Source organism: Apodemus sylvaticus, chromosome 5 (assembly GCF_947179515.1).
Source record: "Apodemus sylvaticus chromosome 5, mApoSyl1.1, whole genome shotgun sequence".
NCBI lineage: Eukaryota > Metazoa > Chordata > Mammalia > Rodentia > Muridae > Apodemus > Apodemus sylvaticus.
The window spans coordinates 20,895,066-20,920,708 of NC_067476.1; the positions used below are offsets into that span (position 1 = coordinate 20,895,066).

Below are 25,643 nucleotides of genomic sequence, written 5' to 3' on the forward strand. Positions count from 1 at the left end.
GTTAATTTCTCTGCTTCAAAGTGCAATTAATTATTAACTTGGTAAATTATTCACATGAGAAAACCTTCATTTCAACCTTAATATTATAATACATGTTTGCTTTCCTCCTTCTTCATAAACAAAGCAGGTGTGTCACAAGCAAATTATGAGAATGTGAGGGCACTCTAGGGATTTGCTCCCAGGCTGAGCTTAGGCTATCTCTGTTAGGATTAGGCTTGAATCTGGTTGTATACATTCAAAAGTTTAACCTTAGAAAAGTAGAAATTTATTAGCTATTAACTCATTAGTTATTTCATGATACCTTAATAACGTCATCTATATCAAAGAGTAAGTTATGGTTTTCCTAAACTATCATTATAACCTATTTATAATCAAATCTGATTATGATGCTTCTCTACACTTAACAAAATGACTTTTAACACAACAAATTGCTCTTTTTTTCTTATGAGGATTACTTTATTTAGAATCTTGGAAGAGTAAGTATGGAATAAGTATTCCTAATAGCATAGGTGGGGATTCCATTTTTAACAGGAGAAAGCAATCACACATTACTATAGAACACAACAAAACAGAAGATTAAAAAGGTAAATGGTCTCTGAAAATAAAACAGTCATTGACTGTATATTAATTTTCTTAAATTAGACAGGAATTTTAAAAAGCAGAGAAAAGACTATAATTTGATTTCTGACTTTCAATTTTTCTTTTTTGATTGGAATGATAAATAAGAAGAAAGGAAAAACATGAGTATATAATGTCAAATTAAATCATGACAATATAACCTTAGGAATATGATAACCTACACAGAAATATACATGGAGATTAAAACACTTAATAATAAAAGTGTGTGGTTTAGAAAGGATCAAAGAATAACCTGGATTTCTAGAAAAGAAGTGATGAAAATGGTACCACAGTAGAAGAAATAAAATGAACAAAGGTTCATGATGCATAGGTTCTTGAACATCTAATATAACTTATCGACAAGAAGTCTTCCATAAAGCATAAAACCTGGAAATCACTTCTATATGTGCATAACATAAAAATAAATATATTGAAATGAATCAAGATTAATCAAGATACATCCATTTTTGCAATAGTAAAGTTCATATATGTATTTGTGTCATGAATTAAAATTATTATGAATTAAAATTAAAATGAATTAAAAGGTATTTTCATCCCTCTCCTATTTCTTCATGTCTAGTATAATACTTGAAATAGTTCCCAAAGAATTTCATTAAGTGCCTTAGAAAAGAGAGTGCGTGACTCTCTTTTCTTTTCATATTTTCAAGTGTTAAGATGAGAAAGCATGCATATTACTTCAATACAAAACATATTTTAAAGAGAGAATTAAGTAGAGATGGAGGTAAAGGACTGTCAGGACAAAAGAAATTTTGTATTTTGCGTAACATCAGCAGTCATTCTTTGTGATAATATTGAATTAGCAGTGATATTCAAAGTCTGAAAAGAAATGATTTTTTGATATATGTATAACAATCTACCTTTAATCTATAACTATCATCTATCTATCTATCTATTTATCTATCTGCCTATCTATCTATCTGTCTGTCTATCTATCTATCTTTTATCTATCTGCCTATCTATCTATCTATCTATCTGCCTATCTATCTGCCTATCTATCTATCTATCTATCTATCTATCTATCTATCACCTATTTATCTTCTATTTAACATTCTGTCCATCAATCTATCAATCTTTCTATCAATCTATCATCTATCTCTCTAACTTCTATCTATATTTCTATCTATGCCTAATATTTTTATTGGATACAAATTAATCCTGGTAGGTAACAGCATTAGTGGTCTGAAACCTACATTAATAAAATAAAGAGATGTTTTCTCTCATCTGGAAATTAATTAAAGCTAAGGCCTGCTGTTTTCCTCAACAGATTTCAGAAGTGTGTTCTATCCACATATGTGTAAGAGTTACCAAGAATCAATAGAACTTAAAAGATCATATGGATTTATCACCATCTGAAGTCCAATTTTAGTAATGTGCAATTTCAAATGTGTGATGTGATGTATTATTCATGAATGGCCGGTTAGAACTGTAGTAGTAATCAGATAGCTAAAGGTCCGAGGGTTATGATAGGAAGGAATTTTGTAACACATCTTTTCTGGAAGGTTTTAGAGTGGGTTAAAAAAAAAAGACCTATGACAGTTAAAGGTGATTTACAAAATGAATAGAATCCTTTTATTATTTTGTAAAGTGTTCTGGGATTTGCTTTTATAGTTTACAGTATCTACTCACCCACACTGGTGCAGCTCTCCCCATCAGTATCCAACGTCCAACCTTCATAGCAGGAGCACTTGACCATGTGTTTGTGCTGCTCACACACTTGACTGCACCTCAGGTGGGAGGCACAGTAGTCCACAATTTCACAGGTTCTATTGTCCCTCTTGAGCTGTTGTCCTTCTGGGCAGGAACAGACAATTCCTCTTCCAGGGACAACAGAACAGTGGTTGCTACAGCCTCCGTTGTTCAGAGAACATTCATCTGTGAAGGGACAGATGTTTTTGGTCAGATCGTTTTTCTCAGTCCATACTACTCACTGAATTCTCTAGGACTGGAATTAAAGTCGGAGTTTTTATGACACGAGATAAGTCCAGCCCCCACACTCACTGAGCACTAAACACTGCCAGAAATGATTCAATAGCAGAATTTATTTATAATATAACAGAGCTTGGGTTAGCACAATCATGCAAATTGTGTTCAGTACTTTTGTTAAAACTGGGAAAATTATTTTCAGTCTTTTAGAAACTGTTCAAAATCAGTTGTAAATGCCTTCGATGAGAAAGACAGATATTGATTACCTGAATATTTAATGCTTATAAATAAATATATATGCATATGCAATTATAGTGATAATGAATAGTAGTTTTCTGTGTTCCTTTTGTCCTATAAATTGGTTTGTTAGGATTAATTCAATGAGCACATGCAAATATATGTTACACAAACAAAATTTTACTGGTATTTTAGCATTAGTAATGAGCAACCATATTTCAGTATATGAATAATGAACATAGTTCATAAAAAATGCTTTCCTCATACCACTTGTATTTACACTTTGGATACATGCATTTATTATCATTCTTTTATAATATCAAAATTTTAGGCTCTAGGACATAGAATATATCTAAGTATATTTATCAACATGACATTTAATAGACAATTAAAGATATCAGATGAATAAAACTAAAGTTAAAAAGGGGATATAACTTCCAAAATTTGGACCAGTATTTTTAGTGTGATCAAATTTCAGAATGTCATGCTCTTGCATAAGGTAGCACAGTTCTGATTTTACATCCCCATGGACCCTACTCTTTTCTCTATCACTCTACTGTTCTCAACAATTCCCTTATGTTCTCTACAGTTTCCTACTATTCCCAAGGAGGAAACAGATACATAGTAAGGAGCCCAGGAGCGTCTTACTATTTCTTTGCACCAACAATGCTTTGAGTGCAGCATGCATGCCTTTAATTACTGAACTTGGAATGCTGAAGCCAGTGGATCTTTGTGAGTATGAGGCCAAGCTGGTTCCCACAGTGAGTTTGTGGTTGGCCTTGTCTGCACAGTGAGACACTGTGCTAAAATAAAACAAAACAATTACATCAAGCAACAACAAACACCAAGCAAAAATAAGAATTTAACGATTATTTCTCAAAACCTGTCTAGTTGTGCTTCTTCAGGGAAGTACTAAAAGTAGCGGTTGTGTAATAACTGACAAATTGTAATAATATTTTCATGTATAAATTAGATATTCCTGGACATTCCAGAAGTTTCTTATAAAATTAGGCTGTAATTCCATTAGTCATTTTTTCTGTAAGAATTGAACTCATGTTAGGTATTATTTTGGAAGGGAAAAAATAGATTTATTTTCAAGTATTCTTGTTCTGAAGTAATCATAATCATTTGGTAACAGTAGCCATTTTGGAGCAGTGGCTCCATTTTAGTTCAATTGACATCCCTTTTCAAGAGAACTACTGTAAAAAATAAAGTTATAGTGCCAAGCTGGTTAAAAAAAAAGAGGATTTCACAATAATTTTAGTTTATTTCAAATACAATTTCTTTTGTATTAACACTATGAATTTCTGATGCCCGTTATATATTTAAGTAACAGTAAGTCAGAGAAATGAAACTACTTGAATAAGTCATTGCACAGCTATCCTTTCCTGTTCACTACTTTACAGAGTGCCCGAGTAAGATTTGTTGTTCTTATCACTCTTTGTTGTTGATGCCTTCATCAGCATCCTTTAGCAAACATACCTAAATCCTCCACTTGATAACTCTCTGATTTCTTGAAGATAGGAAACATTTTTATTTCATTCCCTTCATATGTATTGTTGGCATAGAGAGATGGCTATTTTAAGTTCTTTTAATGTTCTGGTGAATTGATCATTTCAACTCAATAAGCCTACTAAGAGATACTATTATATAAGAACTTCAAAACAGAGACAGCATCACAGCAACTCAGGTAATAGTCTGTCTTAAGTCCAGCATTTCCACAAACAAAATCACAGTTTCTATTGTAATGTCTGAAGACTCATCAGCAGTAAGTTTCACTGTGAGCAGTGAGGTTTCATTATTCTCAGTGACTTCCTGACACTAATTAGCTCAGCTATAGAATAGTAGGCAGAAACTAAAGATATAACACTAACAGAAATCTCTAGCTGGCAAATGCATTGTCTAGTGTTTGTTTGTTTGTTTGTTTGTTTTTCTTGTTTTCAGAATTTCTTGATCATACTCATTGCAATTTACAAAGCCATTCAGTACCTAAAAATTAAATATAAGAGCAAATGCAAAAAAAGTCTCATTTGAAAGGAATAAATAGAATGAATGAGTGCTTTGATGTGAGTAAGTAGATGCGAATAAACTGAAAGGTTCTAATCCCTGGAGAGACGTAAACATGACAGAATAAGCAATACCACAAAGGTCGCCTTCATCTGACCCATCTGGACAGTCCTTTCTCCCATTGCAGAGTTTCTCTGGCTGCAGGCACACGGAGGTATCATTAGCACAAGGGTACTTGGGTGGTCCACACAAGAAACTGTCACAGTCTTCTTCGTCAGACTGATCCTCACAGTCAACATCTCCATCACATACCCAGGCATTGTTGATGCATCTCCCTTAAGGAAAAGGAACGAAAATGCATTTTTAAAAAATATGTAATTAGATCACAGTAATGAATGGCCATAATTATTGTATATTATTATTGTTAGAGTCAGAATTATTTGTTATTAGCAAAAAATCAATTTCAGATAGTGTGACAGTTTGTTTTCATGACAGCATTGGAATATTCTTGAATTCATTGTAGAATCTGAGCACCAGTGTTTTCTGAATGTTAAATTATTTTCCATATTATTAAAGAAAAAGAGATTCTGTGAATAGCCAAAAGTGTGTAATAGTTTCAGAAGTAAAGTTTAACTCCACACTTTGAATCATTTGTTTTCATAGTCCAACATTTGAACAAGCACTGTTAATTATGACCTAAGCTGAAATTTAGGCAAATGCTTTATTTTAGGGGAAGTAGTATTTTATTTATATATGTAACCTAAACCCCTCAACACTTTTTATCTATATATCTTAAAATGATCATGAAATGAAAGTTGCTTCGTACAGGAATATCAGCCCTGGGGGCTAACTGCTCTTCCAGAGGTCCTGAGTTCAATTCCCAGCAACCACATGGTGGCTCACAACCATCTGTAATGTGGTCTTATGCCCTCTCCTGGTATATCTGAGAACAGCAACAGTGTATGCAAATACATAAAATAAATAAATCCTTAAATAAGAAAAAACAAAAAAACAAACAAAAAAGCTCCCTGAAGAATTGTTGGTCCTGATTTCTGGTTCCTGCAGAACCAAAGTTGCAAAAGCAGCATAGACTCAACACAGAAACAGAGATAATGACCACTGCAGCAGGTCTGACATTGGAGATATTAGTCCATGCACCTAGAAACACTTGATTTTTAACAAAGATGCAAAAATCAAGCAACAAAGAACACATGACCAAAACGCTTGAAACAACTGTTGATAGGAATATTTGCTATCTGCATGTAGAGGAATGAAACTTGACAAATCTCTCTCACCCTATATACAAATTGATTTTAAATACACAAAATCCTCAAGGTTAGACATGAACCTAAAACTTAGGAAAAAAAGAGTAGGAAATACAATTTCCTGCAGGCTCAGGCTGTAACAGGATTCTAGTCAGCCAGGAAAGAGGACCAACAATTGACCAGTCAGGTCTTATGAAACTGAAACACATTTGTATTGTAAAGGAAATTACTAGTCAATTGAAGTGGCATCCTAGAGAATAGGAAAACAAAACTAAAACAATACATTATATGTCCAAGAGTGGATTTGTGTCTGTAATATAAAAATACCTAAAAACTTAAAAACTGAATAAAAACATTAAGCCATGGAACTGGATGGAGAATTCTTAAACTATAAAATAGCTAAAAACTATTAAAACAGTGTTTACCATTGTTATCAATCAAGGAAGAATGAATTAAAACTTCTTTGAAATTTCATCAGACCCCAATCAGAATGACTAAGATTAAGAAAATTGATTATGAGAAATATTGCTGATGAGATGAGGTTCTTTCATGTACTGTTGGTAAGACTGTAAATTGATAGAACCTCTTAGAAATCAGTGTCAGGATTCTTTAAAACAACAGCAACAACAGAACCTATAAATAGATGTATCAAAAGACCTAACTTCACTGTATCTGGACATTGCCCTAAAAGATGTTATTTCATATTACAAAGATAAATGGTCACCCATATTCATAGCTGCTCTGTTCACAATACTTGGATGTTAGATACAACCCAAATTTGCATCAACTAATAAATAGATATTGAAAATGTGGTACAATGTAATCCTATTCCTTTTCCAAGACAGGGTTTCTCTGTGTAGCTCTGGCTGTCCTGGAACTCACTCTGTAGACCAGATTGGCCTCAAACTCAGAAAATTGCCTGCCTTTGCCTCCCAAGTGCTGGGATTAAAGGTGTGCACTACCACTGCCTGGCCAATGTAATCTTATTTATTTGTACAGGAAAAATAAATTATGAAATTAGTAGATAGAACCAAACATGCACTGACTGACATAGTTTGAAAAATATAAATGCTGCATATATTCCCTCATAGGTGGATCTTTAGATTTGTAGGTTTACTGGGGATAATGTTCTTCCTAGATGCCACAGGTGTCAAGTGTAGGATGCCTTCGATCATGTCAGTGTCCCACAGACTGCTTGGAAAAGGCTTGCACAAGAGCAATCTAGACAACAGGAGAAGAGGAAGGTCTCAATGGCTCTCACATTGAGAAACTGTTGACAATTGCTACTTTATGTTTTATTTTATGTTATTTAAATTTTCCATCTCCTTTCCTCCTCTTCTCCCAGTTTTTCTCCTTAAACTCTTGTCTCTTCTCATACACTCCCCCCTTCCCTTCTCTTCCAAAAATGGAGGCCTCCCACAGATATCAACTAACCTTGGTACATCAAGTTTCAGTAATACTAGGTTCTCCTATTAAAGCTAGCCAAAGTATGCAAGTAGGAGTATAAGGTCCCGAAGAAAGATAGCAGAGCCAAAGATAGTCCCTCCTCCCACATGTAGACTAAGCTACTCAGCTGCATAAATATGTGTAAAGGACCTATGCATGTTCTCTGGTGGTGCAGTCTCTGTCAGCTCCTATGGGCCCAGGTTAGTTGATTCTGTAGGATTTTTTTGTGGTGTCATTGACCCTGCTGTCTCCTACAGCCTTTCTTCCCCTCTTCCACAGGTTGCCTCTCCCTGCCTCTGTTTCTATTAGCTACTGGAGGAAGCCTCTCTGATGATGGATATGCTAGGCTCCTGTCAGAATGTAGAGCAGAATATCATTAACAGTGGCTGGATGGCTTAACAGTTGCTATTTTATAGGGGATGGAGAGTACATTTCCTTTAATGGTATGCCCTCCTTAAGGTTAAACATGATCTAATGGACAGACCCCACATATGAGCTCAAGAGAAACTACGTAAATTTATTTGGGTCATTAAACAGAGTAGAGGAAGTGTGGATAGGTTGGGAAGATGGGGGTTGATCTGGTAGCACCTAGGGGGAAAAAGTTGAGTTTGGTTAAAGTGCTCTATATGAAAATCTCAAAGAGTTAATACAAATATCACTTTAAAGCTTAATGATATTTTGATAATTTTGATACACACCAATAGAACATGTATAAATATTTTCTTTTTACTGGTTTTCAAAGAAAAATGGCTGTTAGCCATAATGTTTTCAAGGTCAACAGGTAGAGCACACACTGGGCAATGGATGTTATTGTCTGTGAAATCTTGTGGGTTTTTTTTTGCAGTTCTTGGTGGTGATATGTTTCATTAAAAATTATTTCTTTTTACTTATTATTTGCTCTATGTAATTATCATTTCTGGAATATATATATATATACTGTATATAAATATATATATATATATATATATATATACTGTAGGATTTATATATATGTGTGTGTGTGTGAATGTGTATGTGTGTATGTGTGTATATACCTAGCAAATAATAAAAATTTCACATTGTATCTAGAGATTGTTAGTAGTCTGATTAAAAAGAGTATCATCTCATAAAATAGGGTAAAAATAAAATTTTGAAATGAAAATATTATGTCAAATATTTTTAAAACACATTGTATTACAAGTTATCAAACTTATTTGTAAAATTTATTAACAGTCTTCACTTTTGTAAGTCAAATGAAAACTACATAATCACTACAGAAATGACTGAAATATTGTAAATTATTTTAAACATATATTACTGAAAATGTTTAATATAAGTACTGACTGCTATTTCAGTAATAGATTTGCTTTAAATGAAGACAAACTGTAAACTTAATAACAGAAATAAAATGTGTTCTGTTAGCTCCAGGTAAGGTAGCTACAATTTAGAAAGAATGAACAATAATAGAGATGAACATATCAACTGCAATAACTAGAAAAGTAGAATTTAAAATTAATCAAAACTTTTAAAAAGACTGTAAGAAATAAAGAATCAGAACTACCAAGATTTTTCGATGTACAGAAGCAAGTAGTACAACATGTAGAACATATCAATTTAAATTCCCCCAGAAAGGAAATATTTTTAGTTACAATCAATAAAATTATATGGCATTTATGAGAAGACAGTGAAAATTGTAAAGGAAGCAAGTGAGGTTTAGAGTTGAGATATTGGAGTAAAGAATAATATCTACAATGGGGAACAAAATTCCAAAGTTTAGCAAGGACAAATCCAAGTAAGGCCATTTTATAAAATGGAAAAATGAGGTGAATGCACAATTCTGCAACAAGAAATACAAATGACAAATAAACTCAGTATTGGCCACTGGAAAATTGCATGTTTAAACCAAGAGTTATTATTTCTTCTTAATGAAATGGATATGAAAAATAACAGTTTCAGCCAGGTAAGATCACTCAGTGAGTTAAGAAGTTTGCTGTCAAGCTCGGTATGAGTTTAATACCCAGGATATATGGTAGAGGGAGAGAAGTAACTCTTACAAGTTGTCCCCTGACCTTCACACTTGCATTGCAGTATATATGTGTGCACATAGCCACAAAAAATACTAAAATTAACTTACTAAACAGATAATTGCTTATTATGTTTATTTTGATATTTTTAATAAAAGCTAAAAATTGAAATAGTACCAATGTTCATTAATGAATGAATGAATTATGGTCACTGTGTAGACATGTATACATGCACTCACACACACACACACACACACAAGTGGATGTTATTCTTTGAAAATAAATTTCTCCCACTTCCAGCAATATCGGTTGAATTGTAAGGGATTATGTTAAGGGAAATAAATCAGATATATAAATATAATATCACAAGTTCTTTTTCACATGTCAATGTTAAACAAATAAGCAAAAAATCTATTTGACATAGCATAGCTTTTACTAGAAATTATGAAAGGAAAGAAGGATTAATAGATGGGGAAGGAATTGATCTGTGCACATTAGATGGATGTGTTGAAATAGCATACAGAACCCCATTAATATGTAAACAACATAAATGTCAATAGAAACTAAAAAAGTTACTGTGTATATTTCTTTTAATATAAAGATTTTTCAAATTAGTGTAATAATATCGATAAGACATGTACAACATTTAAGTAAAATAAGGCAGGATGTTTAAAAGCTCTTGTGATTTAAAATATGAACTAAACTGTCAGTTTGATACCATTTCTTCTTTATTAGTTAAATCAAGATCAAAATACTGGATAAAATGATAGATTTGATAAGGGTTCCAAAATTACCTCAAATACTGAAACACTATACATTTGAACAACTTCCTTCTGAGAAAATGTTTAAAAATGAGCAAACACAAAGTACAACTCTACCAGAAGCAATCTAAATTTGAAAGTATTGCATAGAGTGATATATATCAGTGTTTTTCATGTTATGGAAATACTATAAGAAATTTAAATTCCCATCCCAAGAAAGTAACTAGGATTGCAATGCAACAGTTATTACTGTGATTACTGCAACAGTGAATTTAGTAAGAAAGAATGAACACAGGATACTAAGAAAGAATTTTAGAAAACACCAGTTTTAAAAGATGTTTAAAAAAAAGTAGAGGTGAGCTTTCTTGCATACTAAATGGATTCATGTATTTATCAATATGCATGAGTTCATTTTCATAAGTGCATTAGTGCATGTATACTTATGCCTCACTGTCCTCAAGAGTCTAGTTTCAGAGACTTCTACAGATCCACAGTTGACCAATTTGCATGTCTTTTATACTAAATAGTGTATTTTTCCTGTAACATTCTCACAACACTGAATTAGTTATGAAACCCAAATTTAATATAGTGTAAGTATTGAATAAATATTTGTGAATATTACTTGGGGTATAGTAACCTGAAAATACATATTCAGTAGATATGTAGTACAGACATAATTTTCTTTCAAATACTTTTAGTTGGTAGTTATTTTACTCTATGGATCTCAAAACCCACAGCTGCAGAGGAAAATTTATAGAAGACTGCACAGGTAAAGTTGATTTCCTCCATGAAGAAAAAAAGATAAGGCTCTGATAACATAGGGCAGAGAGGAGATAGACTTTGAAAAATAATTCTGTGGTGTGCATCTTCCTCTCACATATATTTATATAACCTCTCCAAAATATTGTGGGTTGGTTTTAAAAATGATGAAGATGAGATGCATGTGCACCTGCCACAAAGTCCAGCACACTGGACAGTTAGTTATACAGCTGGTGTATCCAGATACTCTGTGAGGTATTCTTTCACAGAAGCCATAGAAAACTACCTTGGCCTTGTCACCTTCAGTGAGGAATTTATAATCCAATTCAGAAGGCAAGATCAATACACAATGCAAAATTGTTGCACAATGCACAATTGTTCTTTGAAATATGTTATCCTCTATTTAAGGAATAAGTTGTATAGAGTCATCTTCAACTTTTTCAATCTGATAACGGTATTGCAAGATTTTTTATTATGGTAAGTGTACATTTTTGCTTCCAGTCAAGACAATTAAAACGATCTCAGAACAACAACAAAACTGAAGAACAACAAACCAGCCTCATGGAACAAAGGCATCTAGTACAATCACACACTTTCACATGCACACTCAAGCATCACAAATGTTTGTACAATACACATTCCATGATAAACACCATTATAAAATCAATACCTTAGGGACATTTCATGTATTTCAACATATACAATATATGCTACTGTTTTTGAAATAATCAAATATCTCTTCTTGAGATTTTCTTCTCCATTAAATATTTTTTGAGTATTTTTTAATGAGGGCTCTTGCTTTTTGAATTTTTATGAGGTTTTGGGCTATTCCAATGTGTGTGTCTCTGTGTCTATACATGTTTCTTGTCCCTTTTCTTTGGCTCTTTTTCTTTTTCCCTTGCTTTTTCATATTCCAATTGTTTTTTTTATTTTTGTTTTATTATTTTATTATTATTCCTAAGATGCTTGTTTATTTTCAAAGGAGAGACAGAAGAAGTATGGATTTTGATGGGGCAAGAACTGAGAGGAGCAGGGGATGTGGGATTAATATGTGTTACTAAAGGACTTTGTCTTCTAAAATACAGGTAACCACTAATATTAAGAATAAGAAGGCTGGCAAGATGGCTCAGAGAGTAAATGTGCTTGATGTCTGAAAACATGAGTTCAATCCTTGGGGCCCAAAGAGAGTCGAAAGAGAGAATAGATTTATGAATTGCACAGGCATCCTGAGTTATATGCATGTATTGTGAAAACACAAAATGAATTAAAATACTTCAGTATTAAAAATAATATGAACATGTGGCTGGAGAGATGCTTAATGAGAAATGAACATTTGCTGTACAAGTATGGGGTTCTGAGTTTGAATCTATAGACCCTAAGTGAAAGGTAAGTGGGAGCATCTGTGGTCCAGGTTTCCCATAGGGAGAAGGTAATAAGAGGCAGGAAAATACCCAGAAGCTAATGCCTAGATTTGTCTGGAATACACAGTGGAAAAAACTACAACAACAATAAAAATAACAACAAAACAATGAATTCATTAAATTCTTCGGCAAATGGATGGAACTAGAAAATATCATCCTGAGTGAGGTAACCCAACGACAAAAGAACACACATGGTATGCACTCACTAATATAAGTAGATATAAGCCCAGAAGCTCAGAATACCCAAGATACAATTCATAGACCAAATGAAGCTCAAGAAGAAAGAAGACAAAATATGGATAATTTGCTCCTTCTTAGAAGGGGGGAACAAAACAGTCATATAGTCAGAGACAAAGTGTGGAGCAAAAACTAAAGGAAGACCTCACAGAGACTGCCCCATCTGGGGATCCATTTTATATACAGTTAACAAAGACAGACACTATTATGGATGCTAAGAAGTACATGCTGACAGGAGCCTGATATAGCGGTCTCTTGAGAGGCTCTGCCAGTACCTGACAAATACAGAGGTGGTTGCTCTCAGCCAACCATTGGACTGAGCACAAGGACCCCAATAGAGGAGCTAGAGAAAGGACCAGAGGAGCTGAAGGAGCTTGCAGCCCCATAAGAGGAACAAAAATATGAACCAACCAGTACCCCCAGAGCTTTCAGAAATTTAACCACCAAACAAAGAGTACACATGGATGGACCCGTGGCTCCAGTTGCAGATGTAGCAGAAGATGGACTTATTGGACATTAAAGGGAGGAGAGGCTGTTGTTCCTGAGAAGGCTTGATGCCCCAATATAGGGGAATGCCAGGACTAGAAAGTTTGCTAAGAATCCCATTCTGAGTTTAAAATACACTAAAGCAAGGAGATGTGAAGGGCACCTAAGGCAACACAAAATTACCGAGTGAGAGACTGTGCAAGCTTCATTACAAGCCAGAGTACTCTAGGAAGGAAGGAATGGATGAAGAAGACAATGCAGAGATATCAGCAAATTAGAAGTTGGGCATGATGACAAGCATAAGTGATATACTCTGCTTTGCATGAGGGTAGAGGCATAAGGACATTCCCAGCAGTCATGGAGAAAGGTGTCTGCAGATGAAAGTGTCCTGTTGAAGGAAACACTGAAAATGGTAGTTCCAGGTAGGGGCTAAGTCTGAAAACAAGAGTTCCGTCTTCAGGATAAAGCTTTACAAGCCAGTTACCTGAACAAACAAAATTATATGTAATGCTTAACCCAGATTAAATATCCAATAGATATTTTAAAAATTGAAACCAAAAGGAAAGACAGAAAAAGAGAAGGAAAAATAAAATAAAGGGCAGGAGTTCTTCTTTAACAGGTCGACCTTCCTCTAACTTAATGCATTTAGAGAGGGGGAATAGCCATCCATTATCTGAGTTAGATTAAACAAATATTGCTAAAACTGGTTATGCTTGTAGTAGTACCTAAAACCCATGTATAAAATATAGTACGCATGGTTTTGTGGGTACGGTTCACAGTACTGTATTAAGAAAACTATCTTTAGCATGAAATAAAAAGTGTATTAATAATATAGAAATATTCATTATTCAAATAAAGAAAATTTTCTATATCCTTGAAATTTCACAGTCATCTGTCATGGTTAAATGGCTATTATTTTCTCTATGCTCATCATTGGAACATCAGTACCTCATCAAGAGTCTGTATTTCTGATCTCCCTACCTGCTTCACTAACTAGCTAAGCATGTAATGTATGCTAAATATTTTCTAAATCAAAGTGAATTTCAGAACTGCCAGAACTGGAGCATTGAGCCTTCTTCACAGGACCAAGGGCCTCTTCTTCCATCGATGCTTCACAAGGCCTTCCTAGGCTACATATTTGGCTGGAGCTGTTGAGTCCCTCCATGTTTACTCTTTGGTTGGTAGTTTAATCCTGGGAGCTCTGGGAGGGGGCTCTGGTTGGTTGATATTACTTCAGCTCCTTCAGTCCCTTCTCTAGCACCTCCATTAGGGATTCTGTGTTCAGTACAATGGTTGGCTGTGAACATCCACATACGTATTTGTCAGACTCTGGCTGAGCCTCTCTGAAGACAGCTTTATCAGACTCATGTCAGCACGCATTTCTTGGCATCCACAATAGTGTATGTGTTTGGTAATTGTATATGGGATGAATCATCAGGTGGGGCAGTCTCTGGATGGGCATACCTTCGATCTCTGCTCCATACTCTGTCTTTATTTGCTATTGTGTATATTTTGTTCCTTATCTAAGAAGGATTAAAGCACCTACACATTGGTCTTTCTTCTTCTTGAGCTTCACGTGGTCTCTGAATTGTATCTTGGGAATTCTGAGCTTTTTTTTTGGCTAATTTCAACTTATCAGGGGGTGCATACCCTGTGTGTTATTTTGTGATTGGGTTACCTCACTCAGGATGATATTGTCCACTTCTGTCAATTTGCCTAAAATTTTCATGAATTCATTGTTATCGATAGCTAAGTAGTACTCCACTGTATAAATGTACAACATTTTCTGTATCCATTCTACTGTTTAAGGAAATGTGTGTTCTTTCCAATTTCTGGCTATTATAAATAAGGCTACTATAAACATGCAGGAGCATGTATCCTTGTTATAAGTTGAATAACCTTTTAGGTATATGCCCAGGAGTGATAAAGCTGGGTGCTCAACTAAGACTACATCTAATTTTCTGAGGAACCACCAGAATCATTTCCAGAGTGGTTGCACCAGCTTGCAATCCCACCAGCAATGGAGGCACATTTCTCTTTCTCCACATCCTCGATAGCATCTGTTATCACCTGAGTTTTAGGTCTTAGCCATTCTCTCTGCACTGATGTAGAATATCAAGGTTGTTTTAATTTGCATTTCCTTGATGACTAAGGATATTGAACATTTCTTTAGCTGCTTTTCAGCCATTTGATATTGCTCAGTTGAGAATTCTTTGTTTAGCTCTGTACCCCATTTTAATAGGGTTATTTGATTCTATGAAGTCTAACTTCTTGAGTTCTTTGTATATATTGGATATTAGCCTTTTATCAGATGTAAAATAGGTAAGGATCTTTTGCCATTTTGTCCTATTGACAGTCTCCTTTGCCTTATGGAGTTTTAAAATTTTATGAAATCCCATTTGTCTATTGTTGATCTTAGAGCATAAACCATTGGTGTTCTGTTCAGGAACTTTTCCCCTATGACCATGTGTTGGAGGCTCTTCCCCACTTTATCTTCTGTTAGTTTGATTGTATCTTGTTTTATGTGGAGTTTCATGACACACTTGGACTTGAGCTTTGTACAAGGAGTTAAGAATGGGTTGATTTGCACTTTCCTAATGTTGACCTGAAGTTGATCCAGCACCATTTGTTAAAAATGCTAGCTCTTTTCCACTGGATAGTTTTAGCTCCTTTGTCAACGATCAAATGACCAAAAGTGTGCTGTTTCATGTCTGGGTCTTCAATTCTATTTCATTGATCTTCCTGCATGTCTCTGTAAAAATATCATAAGTTTTTATCATTATCGCTCTGTGATATAGCTTGAGGTCAGGGATGGTGATTCCCCAAGAAGTTCTTTTATTGTTGAGAATAATTTTTGCTATCCTGGGTTTTTATTATTCCAAATTAATTTGAGAATTTCTCTTTATAACTCTATAAAAAATTGAGTTGGAATATTGATTCAGATTGCACTGAATCTGTAGATTGCTTTTGGCAAGATGGCCATTTTTACTATATCCATTCATGACAATCCATGAGCATAGGACATCTTTCCATCTTCTGAGATCTTCTTTGATTTCTTTCTTCAGAGACTTGAAGTTCTTGTTATACAGATATTTCACTTCTTTGGCTAGAGACACTTCAAGGTTTTTTATATTATTTGTGATTATTGTGAGGGGTGTCATTTCCCTAATTTCTTTCTCAGCCTGTTTATCCTTTGAATAGAAGAAGGCTATTGATTTGTTTTAGTTAATTTCATATCCAGCCACTTTGCTAAAGTTGTTTATTAGCTTTAGGAGTTCTCTGGTGGAATTTTGGGAGTCAATTAATTATACTATCATATATTCTGCTAATAATGATATTTTGACTGGTTACTTTCCAATTTGTGTCCTTTGACCTTTTGTTCTCTAATTGCTCTGGCTACGACTTCAAGTACCATATTGAATGGTGGGGAGAGAGTGAGAAGACTTGGCTATTGTCTGATTTTAGTAGAATTGCTTCAAGTTTCTTTCCATTTAGTTTGATGTTGGCTATTTGTTTGCTCTATATTGCTTTTACTATGTTAGGTCTGAACCTTGAATTCTTGAGTTTTCTAATACTTTTACCATGAAGAGGTGTTGAATTTTGTCAGATGCTTTCTGAGCATCAAATGAGATGATTATGTGTTTTTTCTTTTCATTTATTTATATAGTTGATTACATTGATGGATTTCCCTGTATTGAATGATCCCTGCATCCCTGCAAAAAGCCTACTTGATCATGATGGATTCTTGTTTTGATATGTTCTTGCATTCAGTTGGGAAGAATTTTATTGAGTATTTTTGCATTGATATTCATAAGGGAAATTGGTCTGAAGTTAGTTCTTTGGTGAGTTTTTGTGTGGTTTAGGTATAAGCATAATTGTTTCATAGAACGAATTGGGTAATATTCCATCTTTTTCTATTTAGTGGAATACTTTGAAGAGTATGGGTATTAGGTTTTCTTTGATGGTCTGACAGAATTCTGCACTAAAACAATCTGGTCTTGGACTTTGATTTTTGTTTGTTTGTTTTTTGTTGTCTTTTTTTTGTTGGGAGACTCTGAATGACTGCTTCTATTTCTTTAGGGATCATGGGACTGTTTAGATGGTTTATGTGAGCCTGATTTAACTTTGGCTCCTGGTATCTGTAAAAGTGTCTATTTCATCCAGAATTTCTAATTTGATTGAGTATAAGCTTTTGTAGTAGGATCTGATGATTTTTTTTTTAATTTCCTTGGTTTCCATTGCTATGTCTACCTTTTGATTTCTGATTTTATTAATTTGGATACTGTACCTGTGCCCTCTGGTTAGTCTGGCTAAGGGTTTATCTATCTTGTTGATTTTCTCAAATAACAAGCTCTTGGTTTTGTTTGTTTGTTTGTTTGTTTGTTTTTTGATTCTTTGTATAGTTCTTTTTGTTCCTACTTGGCTGATTTCAGCCCTCAATTTGATTATTTCCTGCTGTCTGCTCCTCTTGGGTGCATTTGCTCCTTTTTCTCTGGAACTCTCAAGTTCGCTGTCAAACTGCTAGTGCACACTGTCTCTAGTTTCTCATTGGAGCTCTTAGAGCAGTGCTTTCCTCTTAGCACTGCTTTCATTGTGTCCCATAAGTTTGGGTATGATGTGTCTTTATTTTCATTAATTTCTAAAAATTCTTTAATTTTTTTCATTTCTTCCTTAACCAAGTTATCATTGAGTAGAACATTTTTCAGTTTTCCTGTGCATTTGAGTTTTCCATTGCTTTTCTTGTTGTAAAAGACCAGCCTTAGTCCATGGTGATCTAATAAGTTTCATGGGATTATTTCAATCTTCTTTTATCTGTTCAGGCCTGTTTTGTGACCAATTATATGGTCAGTTTTTAGAAGGTACCATGAGGTGCTAAGAAGAAGGTATATTCTTTTGTTTTAGGACATAATGTTCTATAGATATTTGTTAAATACATTTCGTTCACAACTTCTGTTAGTTTAACTGTGTCTCTGTTTAGTTCCTGTTTCCATGATTTTGTTGATTGCCGAGAGTGGGATGTTGAAGTCCCCCACTATTATTGTGTGAAGTGCAATATGTGCTTTCCTCTTTAGTAAAGTTTCTTTTATGAATGTGTGTGCCCTTGTATTCATAGGATAGATGTTCAGAATTGAGAGTTCATCTTGGTAGATTTTTCTTTCGATGAGTATGAAGTGCCTTCCTTATCTTTTTTGATAACTTTTGGCTGAAAGTCTATTTTAGAATGGCTACTCCAGCTTGTTTCTTTTGACTGTTTGTCAGAAAATTGTTTTCCAGCCCTTTACTCTGAGGTAGTGTCTGTCTTTGTCAGTGAAGTGTGTTTCTTGTATGTAGCAAAATTCTGGGTCCTGTTTATATATATAGTATTTTAGTCTATATAATTTTATTAGGGAATTGATTCCACTGATGTTAAGAGAAATTAAGGAAAGTGATTATTGCTTCCTGTTATTGTTGTTGCTTGAGGTATAATTATGTGTGTCTATCTTATTTTGTTTTTTTTAAAGATTATTTTCTTACTTTTTCTAGGGTGTAGTTACCCTCATTGTGTCCATCTATTATCCTTTGTAGGGCTGAATTTGTGGAAAGCTATTGTGTAAATTTGGTTTTGTCATGGAATATATTGGTTTCTCCATGTATAGTAATTGAGAGTTTTGCTGGGTATATAAAGCCTGGGCTGGCATTTGTGTTCTCTTAGGGTCTGTTTGACATCTGCCCAGGATCTTCTGGCTTTTACAGTCTCTGGTGAAATGTCTTTTATACTTCTGATAGGTCTGCATTCATATAATATTTGATCTTTTTTTTCTTTACTGCTATTAATATATTTTTTTTTGTTTTGTGTATTTGGTGTTTTGACTATTATATGATGGGAAGAAGTTCTTTTCTGGTCCAGGCTATTTGGAGTTTTGTAGGCTTCTTGCATGTTGCTGAGCATATCTTTCTTTAAGTTAGGGAAGTTTTCTTCTATAAGTAAACATGGTATTTTTAACTGAGTCTTTGGGAATTTCACACCATACTCCCTGATCACTCCTATTCTCCAGTCCTTCCATATATACTTACCACCCTTGTGGATCCACTAAAATATATAATGAAATTTTAAAATTAAAAGATAAAAGAAGAAATTAAACAAGTTTAAATTTTTTTATCTATTTATTCACTGAAGAATTGCTAAACTCTCAGTGGTCTGTTTCTAAAGTGGAACTGAGTTGTTCCCTTGCTGTAACTCTGCCACAAGCCATGGATTGTTAAGAACTCAGCTTCCTTTTCACAGTTTTTAAGAATTCTCTTCATTTATGTCCTGATTAGACTGATTAATATTCAATACAATTTTTGTATTGAATATTTTCTTTATTTACATTTCAAATAAAGACCCTTTCCACATCTCCCCTTCTAAAACACCCTATCTCATTTCCCCCCCCCCCCACCTCTATGAGTATGCTACCACCCACCTACCAAATCACCCCTGTCTTCCCACCCTGGCATTCCCCTTCACTGAGGTATCAAAAATCTTCAGGCCCAAGGGCCTCTCTTCCCACTGATTTCCAACAAGGCAAATATGAGGCCAAAGTCATGGGTCCTTCCATGTATATTTTTTGGATGGTGGTACAGTTCCCAGGAGCTCTGGGGTGTGGGGGTCTCTGGCCTGTTGACACTGTTGCTCTATCCACAAGGCTGCAAGACCCCACAGTTCCTACAGTCCCTTCTCCAACTACTTCATCAGGGATCCCTGTAAGTTCAGTCCAATGAGTGGGTGAGAGCAACCACCTCTGTATTTGTCAGGCTCTGGCAGATCCTCTCAGAAGACAACCATATCAGACTTCCATCAACACGCACTGACTGGCATCCACAATGCCATCCGGGTGTGGTGGTTGCACATTGGATGAATGTGCAGGTGGGGAAGTCTCTGGATGGCCTTTCATTTGGACTCTGCTCCACATGTTGTTTCCATATCCTCCTGTGAGTATTTTGTTCACCCTTCTAAGAAGCATTGAAGCATCCACATTATGGTTTTCTTTCTTCTTAGACTTCATATGGAATCATGGGTATTCTGAACTTTTGGGATAGTATCTACTTATCAGTGAGTACATACTGTGTATGTTCTTTTTTGACTGAGTTACCTCATTCAGGAACAGAGCTGACCAGAGGATTCTCAACAGAGGAAACTCAAATGTCTGAGAAACACCTAAAGAGACGTTCAACATCCTTAGTCTTTAGGGAAATGCAAATCAAAACAACACTGAGATTCTACCTCACACCAGTCAGTATGGCTAAGATAAAAAACTCAGGCAACAGCAGATGCTGTCAAGAATATGGAGATAGAGGAACATTCCTCCATTGCTGTTGGGACTACAAGCTGGTATAATCATTCTGGAAATCAGTCAGTGGTTACTCAGAATATTGAACACAGTACTCCCTGAGGATCCAGCTATACCATTACTGGGCATATAACCAGAAGATCCTTCAACATGTAATAAGGACACATATTCCACTATGTTCATAACAGTCATATTTATAATAGCCAGATGGAAACAATGCAGATGTTCCTCAACAGAGGAATGGATAAAGAAAATGTAGTACATTTACAGAATGGAATACTACTTAGCTATTAAAAACAATGAATTCAAGAAATTCACAGGCAAATGAATGGAACTTGAAAATATCATCCTGAGTGGGGCTAATATATCTTTGAGAGGGTTGGGGATAGGCTTGTCATTTCTCAACCATGTCCATCTCTCTCAACTTTGTATCTCCAGTCGTCCATATTACTATAAAAGTATCTTCCTCGCACTTTACCACTAGTGCAAGCACAGATCGTGAGCACCCTCATTGTTTCTAGCAACTGCTCAGACAATAAACATGGCCCCTGTATGCTGTAAGGCCACAGACTTGGACAAAGCCATCAGGGGTAGCCCATATATGGACATCAAGTGACAGCACAGGCGACTGAAATTATATGACCCCTAGAGGCAGCCAACACAGTTCCAGTCATGATCCTCAGTGGAAGCACTGACCTAGACATCACTGTGGCCTCAAGTGGCAGCAAAGGTCACTCATATCAATATGGTCCCTGGTGGCAGTAGTGCCCACAAACATCACCACGGCTTCAGGCTGCAGCCCAGAACACAGACATCCACATGCTTTTGGTGGCAGCATAACCTAGGAATTTCCACACAGACCCTGGCTACAGTAGGACCTCGGACCCAACTATGGTACTTAGTGTCAGCACAGACTGAAACATCACGATGGCCTCATGTTTTCACTGTCTCTATTTTATATGTCAGGAGACTGGAGCAAATGCTTGCTAAATTATCTGACTTTACTGGGTTACTGAAGTGCAAATGCTGAGCATTATGTATAGAGAGCCTTATTGAGGTGCCATGCCACCTGGCAGAAACTTGACATTGACCAATGTGAAGTTCCTTTCCCAGCCTTTGAGCAGGAACTCTTGTTTTAGCCATAATCCCCTCCACCTAGGGTGTGCTCAGACCAAGATAAAACCTATTGTTCCTCAAGTACCTGCAGTTTCCTGAGAAACACTAGCCACCTGTGGAGTAACTGAACTGGTTCTGCTGTGAAGCTTCCAGTCTTTTCCCCTGCCTATATATTTGGATTTCTCCATTATACTTTGAGACCTTGAATAGCAGGTGTTATCTTGGTCTCCATCTCTTTTTTGTTGCCTTCCCATATATCCCCAGCTTCCCTTCCAGGTAACACATTCAATGTAACTGCGAGCAGTTACAATTATGAACTGAAGGATTACTTTTTGTGTCTCAAAGAGAAATTAACATTAGAATGCAAGGCATGAAGATCCTGATACGCAGAACACAAGATATCTAGCTATTATACACAGGAATATGGAAAACAGAGAAAAATAAACTATAAAAAATTTATTTGATTGTTGAGCATGTCCTTATGAATGGAAAGATAATTCATGTGGCAAAAGAAAATAATGAGCAAGAAATAAAAATAATAAAATCTCCTATACACATTGTATGATAGAATCACTCTGTAAAGTCCTTTAAAACAAAGGAAAACAAAACAAAACAAAAAACAACAATACAAAATAAAACAAAACAAATAAGAGGGACAAGGTTAACCTTAGAAAGAATAAACATACCACCAAGGTTACAAGTTTTTACAGAGATAAATTAGCAACAAATGTATAATGCTGATGAGAAGAAATGAACGAAGTATTTCATTAGTTTGTGACACTTAGATGATGAAAAGCTCACCATGGTGTGAGAAATAAATGGAAGTATTCCACTAGATAGTTATAGAAAATGAGCATTCTTTTAGGTCTAAAACTCCAGATTAAATTCATTTTTCATATTGTATTTGTTGACCTAATAACTAAACATGAAACAGCTCAAACTCACAAAGGAACAGGGCTCTGTGATTCACAGGAACCCATAGAGAAATGTTACAACACACCTGTTGAGCTGAGAGCAGAATACCAGATAAGGTAAGCCCTTAGCTCATCAGCTGATTTGGATATATCTTTTTGCAAAGGATGACTTTATACATAATTTGTCTTGGCTTTGAGACCTGACAGGCAAATGTACGTTGTGTATTTTAATGGAATCTAATATGAAAGAATATGGTTTAACATCAATTTATAGCAATTGCTGGAAAGACAGTATCAAAGGAATATATTATGAAAAATGACACCTACATTCTGCTTTTTCTATAGCTCTCTCTTTCTCTATAGAGAGGAAAAAATACAACAATTTTTAGTTTGAAATTAAATTTAGTTCTTTAAGAAATAATCTTTACTATAAAATTAATTTTAGATTTTTCTTCCCTAAAATTCCTGTGCCAATAGTAATATCCTTCACTTTTCTCAACAGGTAGTCACAATGAAGGTATCAAATAGTCATAAGTTCTTTATACTTATACCATACTAAAATGGGGGTATATTGTTGTCTCCTGTGCCCTATTATGTCCCCAGATAATTCTAAATTTCAACCTGCCAATTTCTTATACATCCTCATAAAGCCCACATACTTTTAATAAATGATTGTTTCAATTTAATTGAAAATTTCAAAAAGTGGAAAAATTCATCAGTAGATGAATACATTTTTAAAATTGTTTTTCAATGCAAAAAGAATAGAATAAGTGAGGAAAGACAAGGAAGAAATGAAGCAAATATAAATATCATAGCACTATGTAACTACAGATATGTGACATTCTGGAAATAGCGGGACTGTAAGAAGCTTAACAGGTTCCAGGCAGAACCAGAAGATAAGCATGGGTAGGCTGATGAACTGAGGATTCTAAATGATAATGTGAATGCATATAATAATGTACTTTCTAATACCATCTATGTACAATAACTAGAGTCAATACTGCTGGAACAGATGACCTTGGTATGGTTTGACTCACTGTTACATGTCCACTAATTGTAGTGCATGTGTTATTCTGTTATAGGATATTGAGTGAAGCTAGGCAGAGGAAGGTTGCAAAGGGAATGTGTGGACTCCATAATGTCTGCCCAAATTTGCTGCTGCTGAAAAAAAAACAATAGCAATAACAGCAAACAAAACAATAAAACAACCAACAGCAACCTATATTTAAATTCATTATAGAAGTTTTCTGGGTAGTCATTCCCACTTAAGTTAATTATAAAACTTTAAGTGTACCTACAGTGATTTATTTATAGATTGCAAGTAGTTCAGTTTCTTTATTTCAGGTGAAAATTCTTTGTTTAGCTCTGTACCCCATTTTTAATAGGGTTATTTGGCTTTCTGGAATCTACCTTCCTGAGTTCTTTGTATATATTGGATATTAGCCCTCTGTCAGATGTAGGGTTGGTGAAGATCAAATGGCTGAGAAACACCTTAAGAAATGTTCAACATCATTAATCATTAGGGAAATGCAAATCAAAACAACCCTGAGATTTTACCTCACACCAGTCAGAATGGCTAACCTAACACCAGTCAGAATGGCTAAGGTCAAAAAATCAGGAGACAGCAGGTAATGGCGAGGATGTGGAGAAAGAGGAACACTCCTCCACTGCTGGTGGAATTGCAAGATGGTGCAACCACTTTGGAAATCAGTCTGGCGGTTCCTCAGAAAACTGGGCATGTCACTTCCTGAGGACCCTGTTATACCACTACTGGGCATATATCCAGAGGATTCTTCAGCATGCAATAAGGACACATGCTCCACTATGTTCATAGCAGCCCTATTTGTAGTAGCCAGAAGCTGGAAAGAACCTAGATGTCCTTCAACGGAGGAATGGATACAAAAAATGTGGTATATTTATACAATGGAGTACTATTCAGCCATTAGAAACAATGAATTCATGAAATTCTTAGACAAATGGATGGAGCTGGAGAACATCATATTAAGTGAGGTAACCCAGTCTCAAAAGATCAATCATGGTATGCACTCACTGATAAGTGGATATTAGCCTAGAAACTTTGAATACCAAGGACATAATCCACAAATTAAATGATGTCCAAAAAGAATGGAGGAGTGGGGCCCTGGTTCTGGAAAGACTCAGTGCAAGAGTATAGGGGAATTCCAGAACAGGGAAGTGGGAAGGGGTAGATGGAAGAATAGGGGTACGGAAGAGGGCTTATGGGACTTGCAGGGAGTGGGGACCCAGAAAAGGGGAAATCATTTGCAATGTAAATAAAAATAAATAAATAAAAAAAATTGGAAAAAAAAACTCAAGAGACAGCAGATGTTGGCAAGGATGTGGAGAAAGAGGAACACTCCTCCACTGTTGGTGGGATTGCAAGTTGGCACAACCACTCTGGAAATCAGTCTGGCGGTTCCTCAGAAAACTGGGCATTACACTTCTGGAGGACCCTGCTATACCACTCCTGGACATATACCCCGAGGATTCCCCAGCATTCAATAAGGACACATGCTCCACTATGTTCATAGTAGTTTAGTTTCAAAGTGCATTATACCAGCTACTTTTCTCAATGCTGAGACCAAAACACCTGAAAGTACAACTTAAAGGGAGTAATTATGCATATTATGCTACAGGCTTAGAAACTTCAGTCTGTATGTAGTCCATGGCAACATTGAAGTTAGCTCCATATTGAGACAGAATATCCAGTCATGTGACCTCTTCTCAAAGGTGGAGAGGAAGCTGAGAGGGAGGATACCTCTGTTAACTGGTATTTTCTCTCCTTATTCCTTTTAGCCCCATTCCCTCTCCAGTTTACAAGATAGTGCTTCTACCTTCTCTCTGGATTCTCTTCAGATACACTATTAATTTTTTAGAAGAATGGCTAAATAAACACACATACCCAAACATACACAACCTACATAGAAGTGTGCACTGGTAACTAATCTCTGCAGATATTCGTAATGAAGCTTATAACCAAGAATAATCATCACATGCAGGTTTCTAAAAGCATTTGATGCGAATGTCTTACTTAATATTATATCCAAAGACTCTTTCATGTGAACTTCCCTTTTATAAAAAAGTTTGGAAGATGTCTTTGA

At 35.3% G+C, this 25,643-nt stretch overlaps 1 protein-coding gene across 1 annotated transcript in view; it reads right to left on the bottom strand.

Annotated features, from left to right (window-relative positions):
• Lrp1b (LDL receptor related protein 1B) overlaps window positions 1-25,643 on the bottom strand; it is a 1,719,438-nt gene that overhangs the window by 739,752 nt on the left and 954,043 nt on the right. The window contains exons 22-23 of the mRNA XM_052181021.1: window positions 4,941-5,141; window positions 2,266-2,511 (exon numbers count right to left, since the gene is read on the bottom strand). Of these exons, the coding sequence (XP_052036981.1) occupies window positions 2,266-2,511; window positions 4,941-5,141 (447 nt within the window). The remainder of the gene's footprint in view (window positions 1-2,265; window positions 2,512-4,940; window positions 5,142-25,643) is intronic.